At 54.4% G+C, this 13,012-nt stretch overlaps 1 protein-coding gene across 6 annotated transcripts; it reads left to right on the plus strand.

The window, feature by feature from the left end:
- The first annotated feature begins 1,501 nt into the window (after nucleotides 1-1,501).
- ALAD (aminolevulinate dehydratase) lies at nucleotides 1,502-12,436 on the plus strand. Of its 6 annotated transcripts, XM_073876513.1 has the most exons (14): nucleotides 1,540-1,616; nucleotides 2,203-2,228; nucleotides 6,946-6,988; nucleotides 7,545-7,701; nucleotides 8,664-8,798; nucleotides 9,255-9,351; nucleotides 9,675-9,810; nucleotides 9,930-10,013; nucleotides 10,164-10,252; nucleotides 10,543-10,598; nucleotides 10,699-10,786; nucleotides 10,873-10,959; nucleotides 11,500-11,629; nucleotides 12,280-12,436. In XM_073876513.1, the coding sequence occupies exons 4-14, from the start codon at nucleotides 7,589-7,591 to the stop codon at nucleotides 12,339-12,341; spliced, it is 1,077 nt and encodes a 358-aa protein (XP_073732614.1). In that variant the 5' UTR covers nucleotides 1,540-1,616; nucleotides 2,203-2,228; nucleotides 6,946-6,988; nucleotides 7,545-7,588; the 3' UTR covers nucleotides 12,342-12,436. The 6 variants fall into 6 exon arrangements, with proteins under 6 accessions (XP_073732610.1, XP_025744219.1, XP_073732612.1 ...); XM_073876511.1 differs by lacking the exon at nucleotides 6,946-6,988 and having other exon boundaries at nucleotides 1,529-1,616; XM_073876510.1 differs by lacking the exon at nucleotides 6,946-6,988 and having other exon boundaries at nucleotides 1,538-1,616; nucleotides 2,203-2,266.
- The last annotated feature ends 576 nt before the right edge of the window (nucleotides 12,437-13,012 follow it).

A 13,012-nucleotide genomic window follows, 5' to 3' on the forward strand; every position in this document is an offset into this window, starting at 1 on the left:
TGAAAAACAGATTACATGAAACAGCAGCATTCTTTTTTTTTAAGATTTTATTTATTTATTTTGAGAGAGGGAGTGTGAGCATGAGTGGGGGGGGGAAGAGCAGAGGCAAAGGGAGAAGCAGACTCCCCACTGAGCAGGGAGCCCAATGTGGGACTCGATCCCAGGAACTCAGGATCATGACCTGGGCTGAAGGCAGATGCTTAACAGGCTGAGCCACCCAGGCGCCCCCCCCAAACAGCAGCATTCTTAAATTTTTCACTCTTTTTGGGCTCTTTGAGGTAGCTCCTAATTATGCTTAGTTACCAATAAACTCAGAGATGGAACAGGTGTCATGAAAAATGAGCAGGGACTCTCAACTATGAGCTGAAGGAACCTGACTAGCAGGCATTGCACAGAAAGTCCAGTGTGACGTGGGGCAAATTATTTACTCTCCCTGAAGATTGTCTTCCCAGTCTGTAAAATGAGGATAGTAACATAGTTGTCATCAAAATTAGATAAGTGAATGCAAAACGCATGGTACTGTCCCTGACTCTCAAATGCACAAAAAATATGACTTCATTTCCACCATCTCCCTTATTTGACCACAGATCAGAACTCTACTAACTGGAAATTACCCAGGTCTTATTTCCCTAGCATGCATTAAACCTCTCTGCCTCTTTAACTTGGAATATGAAGAGGTATAAACAGGTTTGGAGTACCGATTTTGAGAAATAAAATCTGAGAGGAAGTGTAATACAACCAGCCCACTGGCCTCTTCAGCAAGTCAGTCAGCTTTTCTATAATCCCTGATGCATCTTTATAAAGGCATTCCTTTGCTAGGGTACTGATCTCCACCCCTACTTCACCCACTCAATTCTACTAGCTCACCCAAGCCCTATAAGCCTCACCAGTTCCCTCTGGCCCCTGCACATACTCTGCCCAAACCCCGCACAGACCTTCAGTCAAATCTCGCATTGTACCCATCCTAGGTCGGTTTGATGCCCCTGTCAGACTTAGAGCTTTTCCGGAGTGCCTGTGTCTTTCACATCACATCTCTCAATCCATGGCACAGAGCAAGCCCTGAGTAATTACTCTGGAATTAATTTTCTCTGAAAACCTGGAAGGCAGCCTGGTGCTGAACTCAACAGCTTTAAAAATATTCAGTCTGCACAAATGGACTTAGCTATTGTGTTAGGCGTTAAGGGGTTGTTCTAATGTCCTTGACACCCAATTATTCTTTCAACAATTAACCAGCGCCAAGTATGCGCTACGCTGGGAAGAGGAGGACGGTAAAGAGAGCCTCGGGGCTGTAACCGCGGCCTGCACCCCGACGCTGGGCTCGGGTGGGCCTTCAGCCACCCAAGCTCCGACCCCCTAGGGGGGCGGGGCGCGGACCCGGCAGCACTTTTGCACACCCGATTGGCCAGGCCTCGAGGTGCGTGGGCGGAGCCGCGGCCGGAGTTGACCAGCCCGAGGGCAAAGAGCCCGCAGGGGGCGTGGCCTGTACGCTGGTCTGGGCGGGCTGCAAGGGGGGAGCTGCTTCCGGGTGAGCCGCCCCGCCCCCACGTGGGCCCCGGGAGACTAGAACGCGCGACGGCGGTGGCGGGAGCGGCAGCTGGGAGCCCTTAAGGAAGCAGGTGAGTGGGGGCCGGACTCGGGGAGATGGCGGACTTGGAGGTGAGGCTGTGACACGAAGAGTCCCTTGTCCCCAGGCCCCAATGTGCCGTGCGCCTGAAGCGCTGGCCGTGCAGCCGGGGACAGAGTCCTTGTGGAGCCCTTGTTTGGACTCTTAGACTGCCCTGCTGCAGCGGGATTGGGGTCCCCGCGTGGCTGTGCCCTTGGGGGCTCGGCTCCGGGCTCTGCCTCTCCTCTCTGCGGTCCACTCCCTTGGAGACGCCTAGGGCATTCTCCATCAGTACAGAACCCAAAGTGCCTCGAAGGATGGGGGAGGGAAGTGGAGGCAGTAACAGTTGCTTTGTGCTAGACTTAGACATAAGTCACATCCATTGGCCCATTAAGTCTACAACAGCCCCTTGAGGTCGGTTCAAGTCGCCATTTATCAGGTGCAGAAACTGAGATCACATAGCTGGAAAGTGACGGGATTAGGATTTGAACCCATGTCTGCAGACTCCAAAACCCATGTGCTTAACCGTCAGGCTGCCAAGTGCAGCCAAGTCCAGAGTCAACGTTCTATCTCCTTTCTCCCCCACCCCCTTCATCCAGAATTCTCCGCAAGGCCACCGCTGCTGGTAAGCGCAGCTTTGAAATCTGCACTTAAAGTATCAAGGTGGGCACTGAGGACTGGGCTGCACTAATGGTGGGCACTGAGGTCTGGGCTGCTGAAGACCTGGATTCTAGCCTCAGATCTGCTGCTGACCCCTTGCCTGATCTTGGGCCAGTGTCTCTTTCTCTGAGCCCAGTTTCATCATCGTTTCAATTACGTATTCAACAAGCTTGAAGGATCCTCTTAGCCAAGATGTTCTAGGAGTCTGTGGAATTGGCAGATTCTCCCTGCAGCTCCATATGGCTAAACCCAGGAGAGGTTGGGCTCTTCAAAGCCCTACCTAGGTCAAGCAAGGCCTGGGTCTCATGCTTCTCTTTAATCCCTGTGTCTAGCACCGGGGCAAGCCCAGGGTAGATATTCAGGAAATGCTGGTTGAATAAACAGGGAGTTAGTTGGTCCCTTTTCAGAACTGCCTGACGTCTATTATCCTGGGCCCTTCTGGGGCTTTGGATTTCTCAGGCCTGGCCACCTTCCACCTTAGCTGGCCCTCCTGACTGCCTTCTCCCCAGCTGGCAGCTCCCAACTGGCTGTGCCAAGAGCACAGCCTCTGAAATCCTCAGCAGAGCACAGCATGGTGGGGGTGGGGGGTGGTTCAGGCCTGCAGCTCCTTCAACCCCCCTGCCCACGGTGTCAGCTCTGAGGGCCCAACTTCGTTACTCCCAGATTGGGTAAGTTGCCTTCTAAAGAAGGAGATAGCTTCATAATCAGTCTGCAGAACTGCCTCTTCCATGAAGCCGTGTTTGACTCCTGGAGACACAGGCCCCTCCCATAGATAGCGTCTAGTCCACCCCTCTGCTGCAGTGTCTCTGGTGATCACTTCTCACCACAGAAGCTGCTGGAAGGCAGAGACCCCACCTGAGATATCATTTTTTTTAAAAAGATTTTATTTATTTATTAGAGAAAGAATGAGAGACTGAGAGCACGAGAGGGAAGAGGGTCAGAGGGAGAAGCAGACTCCCTGCCGAGCAGGGAGCCCGATGCGGGACTCGATCCCGGGACTCCAGGATCATGACCTGAGCTGAAGGCAGTCGCTTAACCAACTGAGCCACCCAGGCGCCTCCCACGTGAGATATCTTGGAAGACCCTGCGGCTTCCAAGATAGAAAAGTTCTTCCAAGATAGAAAGTTCTCCCTCCCGGGTATGGAGCAGAGCACACAGCTGTGTGGACTCTGGGGAGTAGTGGGGGCTACTTCCAGCTCACTTCTCCACCTAATGATGACAAAAGTAGGTACACGTTCCCTGGGCTGCTACCTGGTGCCAGACACGTACCTCCTAACAATCTCTAATCTCATTTCCACAGCTTTGCAAGTTTGATAGTATCATTCCCATTTTATAGATTATGAAATAAAGACTCTGAAAGGCCAGCAGCCTTGCCCAAAGTCACAGACACAACACAGAGCCAACGTGGGACTGTGTGACCCTGAAACAAGGTTCTTTCTGCACCGCCCTGCCCTGCCTTCCAGCTAAGCTAACCTGTTCTCATGTGGGTGAGCATAGGTGCTGGGTCCCAAGGTGATTTCCTACTGTCTTCAGTGTGGTGTCACAGGACTTAAGCTGTGGCTTGCAGGCCCCTTGATTTGGAAGAAGTGCCCTCCCAAGTATGTAGAAATCTCGCAGTCTTGAGGGATGTTTTGCAAAGCAAAACCTTGGCACGGATTTGGCTCTGCAAACAGGCAGCTCTGGCTCAGGGGCCATTTTTCTGTTCCACAGATATTTATTAAGTTCCTGTTGTAACAGAATGCCCATGTGTGGTTGAGGTGACAGGGCACTGGACTAGAAGGCAAGAGACTCATGGTCAGGGCCAGCTCTGCACCTGACTCACTGCTCAATGTCAAACAAGTCCTGTTGCCGCTCTGCACCTCATTTTCCACTTCAGAATGTAAGAGATGAGCAGGATTGGTGATTTTCAATGTTTTTAAAATTTTTCTCAGCACTGACACCCGTTTCTCAAAGCAAATCTCTCCCTAACCCTAAAATTAAGCGTATGTAAGTAGAAGTGCCCTCGTCAGGTCCCCTCACACCCTCACCCTTCTCCCTTGCCCCTACCACCAACCCCCCCCCACCTCCTCATGGTACAATTGGGGCTGCAAAGCTCCTGAGCAGCCCTGCTCTGCTGCTTCTGATAAGCAGAAGGCATGTGCTTGCCCAGCCTTCTAAAACATGGGGAGTTGAGGCCAGTAGAATGCAGCTTCGGATTCCAGAAGCCAGAGTCCTGCTACAAAGGTTGTTCTCTGGGAAGTGAATCAGAGGCGTGTTCAAAATCCAACTTGACTCTCCAGAATGACATGGAGCAAGTCACTTAACCTCTCAGAGCCTCCTAGTTTCCTTATCAGTGAAAGTTGGAACAGTCTCTGCAGTGAAATGAGATATATATATACAAGTACCTAGTCCAGTGCCCAGCACAGAACATACGCTCAGTATATTTTTCTCCAGTGTATCCTCCATCTTTCTGACTCAACAGTCAGATAGTATAGTCCAAGAGATACTTGCGGAATCGTGTTCATCAGGATTACAGGGTATGGTAGATAAAACCCTGGACTCATTGTCTAGAACAGATTCAAGTTCTGGCTCATTTACTAACCAACTGTGTGGTCTTGGGCAAAGGACTTAACCTCTCTGAGCTGAGCTAACCTGTAGCAGACCTGACAGCCAATCTTGCACAAAATGGGCACTCGGGACCTTCTATCTGCCATCTGACTGATTGCTCATCTGGAGGTTGGGACATCTTTGGGGAGGCCTGACTTGCCTCTGTGTCAGATGATGGGGCTTGCTGGGGGTGGGTGTGGTGGTAGGGTGGGTCCCTGTATGGCTTCTGATAACCCCAACCCTGCCAAGGAGGTGTATTGGATAAAAATGGGCCCCTGAGCTGGTTGGGAGAGAGCTAAAGGGACCTGGGAGACTGGAGAGAAAAGGCAGGAGAGTCATGGTCAGGGCCAGCTCTGCACCTGACTCACTGCTCAGTGTACTAGGGGACCCCCGCTCCCCACTCACCCACCTGGTGCGCACATCTTCCGTCGCCTCCTCAGTCCTCACAACAGCCTGCGGCCATTCCTCCTTCCCCACCTTTGCCCCTTTCTTCCCTTCCTGAGGGAACATTCTCCCCTTTCCCTCTGCCAAGCCGAACCCACTCATCCCAAAAAACCAAGTTGAAGCCCCCAGCTTCTTCCAACCAGCTTCTTCCAACCTCCAAACTCGCCTTGGAGCTCATGGTTCACTTAGGGCAGCTCCTGTCTGAGACGCACTCCATCGGCCCTACCTGCCCGAACAATTTATTGCCTCCTGGATGAGAAATCATGTGTGCGGGTGCCCGGCATGGCCTGGCACGCAGTAGGTGCTCAAGAAACATGTGCACGCCCCAGCTTCCTTCTGTCTTACATCACTTATTTGGCACTTAAAGCATATTGTCTTGTATTTCATGTAGTTAAATACTTACCCTGTGGCAGAGTGCTGGGGGGGGGCGGTGCAGAAATGAGCTCACCGTGGACCATGCCCTGCAGAAGCTCTGTCTCCTGGAATGAGCCAAAATAGATCCACAGAGAGTTGTTATGTAAGAGAGATTATGATCCAGGCAAGAGAAGCTTCAGCGGGAGAGGGAAGGTGGGCACTGGGGAGGAGTTGGGGCTGAGGAGGTGGTGCAGAGAGCAAAGACCTTTTAGGTTAAGGGAGCAGGGTGAGCAGAACCGGAAAGCGGCCAAGTGTGGCTGGTGCTTGGGGAACAGCAGGAGGCGCTCAGGCTGGAAAAGACAGCTTCAGTGGCCCCCCTGCAGGGGTTCTGTCTGTCTGTCTGTCAGGCACCTGCTAGTTAATCCTCTTAGTGTGCGTTGTGCCTGACAAGAAGTCTGTGTACCAGGGTGTTAATAGTGCTTTTCTCTAGAGGTAGAATTACAGGTGATTTTTCTTTTGCTTGCTTATCTAAAATTTCTGCCAAGCACCTGCACATTTTTCATGGAATAAACAAAGTTTAAATGTTGGCTAGGTCAGTGCCTCTCATACTAATTTCCAATCCATCACAGATTGATTTTTTTTAATAAAGTACAAAAAAAATAAAGTATTGAATTGCTGGGGAAATGTCATTTTATTTATTTACTTGACAGAGAGAGCGAGCACACAAGCAGGGGGAGCGGCAGGCAGAGGAAGAGGGCGAAGCAGGCTTCCCACTGAGTAGGGAGCCCGACGCGGGGCTCGATCCCAGGACCCCGGGATCATGACCCGAATCGAAGGCAGACCCTCAACTGACTGAGCCACCCAGGCATCCCGAGAAATGTCATATTTTTTTTTAACATTCTTAGTTTATTGATCCTCTCATGAAAAATCTGCACAACCACCACAGATAAAGCCACTGCAGCATCTTTACTCCTTCTGTTGTCCAATCTCCAGCTCACTTTTTGCCAGCACCAACGTTGGCTTTTGCAGTCCCCCTGACTTTCTTCATTCCGTTCTTGCATTCCTTTCACTGTTTTCTTGATGTCTTTTTCTTCTCATACAGGCCATGTCTTGCAAGTCTGTGTTTGGGTTCATTTTTCTTTGCATAATCCAAGGAATCATAAATCATGCCAAAGCCGGTTGTCTTGCCACCACCAAAATGGGTTCTAAATCCAAACACAAATATGACATCTGTGTGGTCTTGTACATTTTGGCTAGTTTTTCCCGAATTTCTGTCTTAGGTACCATTGCCTTTCCAGGGTGAAGAACATCAATGACCATCTGTTTCCGCTGAAGTAGTCGGTTAGTCATGAACTTGCTGGTCCGGATAGTTACTGTGTCGTTCATGATGGCGGCGAGCCTTCGAGCAGCCGGGGAAGAAAAGAGCCATATATTTTTTTTAAGATTTTATTTATTTATTTGATAGACCGTGAGAGTGGGAACACAGCAGGGGGAGCAGCAGAGGGAGAGGGAGAAGCAGGCTTCCCGCTGAGCAGGGAGCCCGACATGGGGCTCGATCCCAGGACCCCGGGATCATGACCCGAGCCAAAGGCAGACCCTCAACCGACTGAGCCACCCAGGCGCCCTGAGAAATGTCATTTTAGAAAAAGAGACCGTAGAAAATACAAACCGAAATCTTAGATTATTTGGTTCCGATCGCTAGGGAAGTTTCCAGAGGGCCCACTTCCCTTCCTCCACTTAGCCTTGTCACGGACCAGCAGGGACTGGGGAGCCGCACTACGGGGAGCACTGGCCAGAGAGCTGGGGAGGCAGGAATCGGGAAGAGCGTGAGGGTGTGGGACCGTCCCCTGGGGACAGGGACCGTGTCGCACGTGTGTTCTGTTGTTCCCCCCCACAGAGCTGAGCGCGCAGGTGACACCCCGGGAGTCCACGCTGCCCACCATGCAGCCCCAGTCGGTTCTGCACAGTGGCTACTTCCACCCGCTGCTTCGCGCCTGGCAGGCAGCCGCCTCTCCCCTCAGCGCTTCCAACCTCATCTATCCCATCTTTGTCACGTGAGTCCCCAGGAATGGTCCAGGCCTCGGATCTGCCGGGGTGTGTGTGTGTGTGAGAGAGAGAGAGAGAGAGAAAATAAGGATAATAACCCTAGCCCGCCATCCTGAGCTTTTGCGCTAAGACAGAAGGAGAGAAGGCATTCGTTGTGTAGCCGGTAAAGAGCTGTGTACATGTAAGAGGTGGCAGCCATGATTATTCCTAATAGCAATGGCTGACATTTATTGAGTGCTTACTGTGTCCCGGGTACTATGCTAAGCAGTGTACATGGATTATCTCCTTCAGTCCTGACAGTTTTCATATGAGGGAAGAATGGATATTGTTCCCTAGAGTGTCCTCTCCACGAGGGCCAGGGATTTAGGTTTGCTTTGTTCCCTTTGTCTCTCCAGAGAGTAAATAGTACCTGGCACAGAGTAAGCACCCACCATTCTTTGAATGAATGATCGCATCCACCCAAACACAGACGAAGGGCCCTGAGGCTCAAAGAGATGGTGCAACGTGGCCCAGGTCACCCAGCCAGGAAGTGGCTGGGATCGCAGGCAAGGGCCTTCTGACTTCAGAACCCCAAGGCTGTAGCCGCTCGACTCCTTCGTATGATTTAGAGTTCTTTTTTTTTTTAAGATTTTATTTATTTGATAGAGAGAGACACAGCGAGAGAGGGAACACAAGCAGGGGGAGTGGGAGAGGGAGAAGCAGGCTCCCCGCGGAGCAGGGAGCCCGACATGGGGCTCGATCCCAGGACTCCGGGATCGTGACCCAAGCCGAAGGCAGGCGCTTAACGACTGAGCCACCCGGGCGCCGCCTGATTTAGGGTTCTTCTAGTCCCGTTGCTTCTGTTGTCACTGTCACTCTTGCTGTTCCTATTATTATTTCAGGCCCTGGGCTTGGCCAGGCAGGGAACCAGACACTGGACCCCAGCCTCCTCCCCCGATGCCCACTTCCACACTCCCTCCCATCTCCCCAGCCATCCCTCCCGGTCACTCCCTCACCACCGGCCCTTCCCTCAGCTACTGGTCCAGAGGCCACCCCCCACCCCCCGCTCTTGCAGGGACGTTCCCGATGACGTACAGCCCATCAACAGCCTCCCAGGAGTGGCCAGGTAGGAGACGTGGTGGGGAGGGCCAGGGGAGGGCGGCGGGAGAGGTTTCCCAGCTGGAGGTGCCAGGAAGCAGACCCGGGAGGTAGACGATCTGGAGAAGCTCACTTCAGCTCAGTAGAGAAAAGGGTTTTCTCGGGGCCAAAGTTCGAGAACAGAAGAGCCAGCCCCATAAACGAGTGAGCTGCCCGTTCATCCACCAGAGACATCATAGCAGAGTCTCTTGCGAAGGAGAGCTGAGCTGCAAATGGGAGTTCAGTAAGAACCTTCCACAGCTGAGTTCCATAGCTCTGCTTCTGGGGGCCTTGGTTTTCCCATCTGTTGGGTGGGCGCATTCCCACCCCTCCCTGAACTGTGGGGCTTGAGCCCTCCCGGTGCCATGTGCAGCTTGGCTCTTAACGGAGGGGTGAGGCAGCCTGCCACCTGCCTCACCTCAGCCCCTCTGCCCCCTCCACACAGGTATGGCGTGAACCGGCTGGAAGAGATGCTGAAGCCCCTGGTGGAAGAGGGCCTGCGCTGTGTCCTGGTGTTTGGAGTCCTCAGCAGAGTCCCCAAGGTGGAGAATCAGAAGCAGAGTTCGAGGGGAAGACAGGGGAGGGTCGGGTGAGGGTGAGCTGAGCCCCCACATGGACCGTGCCGTGCCCTCAGTATGGCCTTGTGCTGGCCCTGGGGCGCGGGCAAGGGGACATGGCCCCCTATTTGATGACAGCACCCGCACAGGGACAGGAAGCTAAATAGGGCCGTGCCACCCTGACCGGGCAGGTCAAGTGCCCTGTGCAAAATGTGGACAGCCCTTACTGTGTCCTCGTGCAGGGAGCTGGGCTCTGTGAGGTCTGGCTGTCCTGCGGACGTACCTCTTTGCCCTTCCCCTGCCACTAGGATGAGCGGGGTTCTGCAGCCGACTCCGAGGACTCCCCAGCTGTCGAGGCCATCCGCCTGTTGCGCAAGACCTTCCCCACCCTCCTGGTGGCCTGCGACGTCTGCTTGTGCCCCTACACCTCTCATGGTCACTGTGGTGAGCTCCCTCCCTCCACCTGCCCTGCTGCCACCTGCACCCCCACCGCCTAGTCCTCCTCTGCGTGGGCCGGGCCAGGGACCGAGATGCTCCCCCAAACCCAGCTGTCTGTCCTGCAGGGCTCCTGAGCAAGAATGGGGCATTCCAGGCTGAGGAGAGCCGCCGGCGCCTGGCAGAAGTGGCACTGGCCTATGCCAAGGCAGGTGAGTGAGCCACCGGCAGCTCCGGGTCAGGGAGGTGGCAGAGTAGATAGAAGGGTCTCAGAGTTCTGAAGATGAGCAGCTCCGGGTCAGGGAGGTGACAGAGTGGATAGGAGGGTCCCAAAGTTCTGAAGGCCACCCTCTGCCCCTCAGGATGTCAGGTGGTAGCCCCATCGGACATGATGGACGGACGCGTGGAAGCCATCAAGGAGGCTCTGATGGCCCATGGACTTGGCAACAGGGTAGGGGCGGGGAGTGTGGCGAGGGGTGTGGGGACGGTATGGAGAAAGCCTGGACCAGCCCTGTCCCCGTATCTGCTAAGAATCACGGAGGTGAAAACAGCCCTGGACAAGGCCTTTGAGATCCGTCTCGACCTCCTCACCTCACACGGGGAAATCAAGGCCCAGAGCTTTAATGGGACTAGACCGCAAGCATTCTACTTCCCAGCCTACATCCTTCCTCTCCCTGTCACCTCACCCCGGGACATCTGAAAAGGGCTGCCTGGACCTTGACCCCCATTTGTCTCCCGTAGGTATCAGTGATGAGCTATAGTGCCAAATTTGCATCCTGTTTCTACGGACCTTTCCGGTGAGTGGGGATCGGCAGGGGTCTGCTTTCAAGCTCTCCCTGACCTATTCGCCCAAAGCTGGACACCCCCCCACCCCGCGCTGATGCTTCTGCTTCCCAGGGATGCGGCTCAGTCCAGCCCGGCCTTTGGAGACCGCCGCTGCTACCAGCTGCCACCGGGAGCCCGAGGCCTGGCCCTGCGAGCAGTGGTGAGTGACCAGAACTTGAGCCCACCGGCCGGTCCCCCTCCTATCTTGCCTCCTGGGCACTCCCCCCAGAGTATTTTGTCCCTTAGGCCCGGGACGTACGGGAAGGAGCCGACGTGCTCATGGTGAAGCCGGGCATGCCCTACCTGGACATTGTGCGAGAGGTGAAGGACAAGGTGAGCAGGCAGAGCAGAGACAAGCAGGGGCCCAGGGAGATGAGCGGGTTTGTCCGCAGACTCTGGGATCTCAGACTCAGAGCCTGCAGACCCTCTGAGTTCAGAGCGACCCGGCCCTGAGCAGGAATCCCGCCACTGTGCCCCTGCCCAGGAACCACCATGGGCATCTGCCCCAGGGCTGGCCGGAGCCTTTGAGCTGCTGTGCTTTCACAGTTCAAGAATGGGGCCGCCTGGGCCGCCTGGAGGGCTCAGTTGGTTGAACGTCTGACTCTTGGTTTTGGCTCGGGTCGTGGGGTTGAGCACTGGGCTCTGTGCTCAGTGGGGAGTCTGCTTGGGGTTCTCTCTCTCCCTGTGCCTCTGCCCCTCCCCGCTCTAAAATAAAAATCTTTAAGAAAAAAAAAAAAAAAAAAGAACGGGCCCGGCTGCCAGCAGTAGGGACACGGCATGGGGCTCAAGATGCTCTCAGGTTGGGCAGGCAGGAAGGGACACTCCCAGAGGTTCCACACTTCCACCTGTCCACCCGCCACTGCTTTTCCACAGCACCCTGAGCTCCCGCTTGCTGTGTACCACGTTTCTGGAGAGTTCGCCATGCTGTGGCACGGAGCCCGGGCTGGGGCGTTTGATCTCAAGGCTGCCGTCCTGGAGGCCATGACCGCCTTCCGCCGCGCAGGTAAAGCGGGGCACTGGGGTTTCCGGACCTGTGCCACGGGGCTGATGGGCACTTTGCCCAGAGGACGAAATAAAGTCATGAGACAGCCTGGCGTCTTAGGCCTGGGAATACCAGTGATCTAGAGAGACACAGGGTGAGGAGGGGCCGTGGAGCTGTAGAACCCAACATGCGACAGCGAAAAAAGCAGAGCTGTCTGTTACTTTTTGGTGTTGAGACCCTAGCCAAGCCACCTCTGTGCACCTCAGCGACCTTGTCTGCAGACCGGGGATAAAATACCCGAGGCGTGTCATCTGGAGAATTGTGGGAGGGGATGCGTGTCATTGGCATGTGCTCACCACTCCACAAATGGGAGCTGGTGGTGTTGGTGTGCACACAGCATGGGAAGGGCCCTTACGACGTACTCATCTCTCCCGCTGTGCGTTTCATACATTGGCAAACTGAGGCCCAGCAAGAGAAAATGACTTGCCCAGGGTCACATAGCGCGCAGAGCTGTAACTGACCGGAGCTGGGCTCTGTCTTATGTTCTGACGCCTGCGGGCTGTGCCTCTTCATGGTAGCCGCCTGCCCCTCCTTGGCCCCGGTCTCCCCGAAGGTTAGCCCACAGCTGATGCCCGGCCCCTCCCCGCTTCCTGCTTCTGTCCCCCCAACAGGTGCCGACATCATCATCACCTACTACACGCCTCAGCTGTTGCAGTGGCTGAAGGAGGAGTGATGGCAAACATGTACAAGACCAATAGCTAGAACTTTTAAAAGGTCCCGGGGCCTTGGAGAAGTGAAAACCAAAGTAAATGCTGCTTTAGAACTGTGCCCTCATGCCCTCTTCCTGCTCACGTGCTGGCAGGCACCCAGCAGCCCTGGGTGCTTTCTGCCAGCCTTGCCCTCCTCCTGCCACTCCAGCCTCCCAGGCTCCCCCAGGCTCCCCCATGCCCCCCCCGGCTCAGCTCCTTCTGGCGTGGCCTCAGCTTGAAAGCCACCAGGAGGTAAGGGCGCAGGCTTGTTGGGGCCTTGGAGCGGGGCTTGGAGCATTAGGAGTAGAGGAGGGCAAGTTGCACCTTGTATCATGAGAAGCTCTGGAAAGCCTGAGGCCTTTGGCAGCAGAGCTGGGCGCTGGGACAGAGGCCTGGGATGACATCTTCAGGTTTAGCTTTGAGATTTGCCTCGATTCCACCGGAAGGTGATTCCCACACAGGCCCCTGTTGCCAGGCTGCCTGAGATCTCCTGTTCTGCTCTCAGCCATATACCCAGAGAAGAGTTACTTGTTAATGAGTAGAAACACTGCCTTGAGGATCGAAATTCAGAAGCAAATAGAGAGTTCCTGACTGCTGGAGATGCCACCACCAATAAGGCTTTTCTGTTGAAGAGAGAATTTTTGAGAACATCTGC

Source organism: Callorhinus ursinus, unplaced genomic scaffold (genome assembly GCF_003265705.2).
Source record: "Callorhinus ursinus isolate GAN/ISIS: 27379988/994484 unplaced genomic scaffold, GSC_fseal_2.0 scaffold24, whole genome shotgun sequence".
NCBI classification, from domain to species: domain Eukaryota; kingdom Metazoa; phylum Chordata; class Mammalia; order Carnivora; family Otariidae; genus Callorhinus; species Callorhinus ursinus.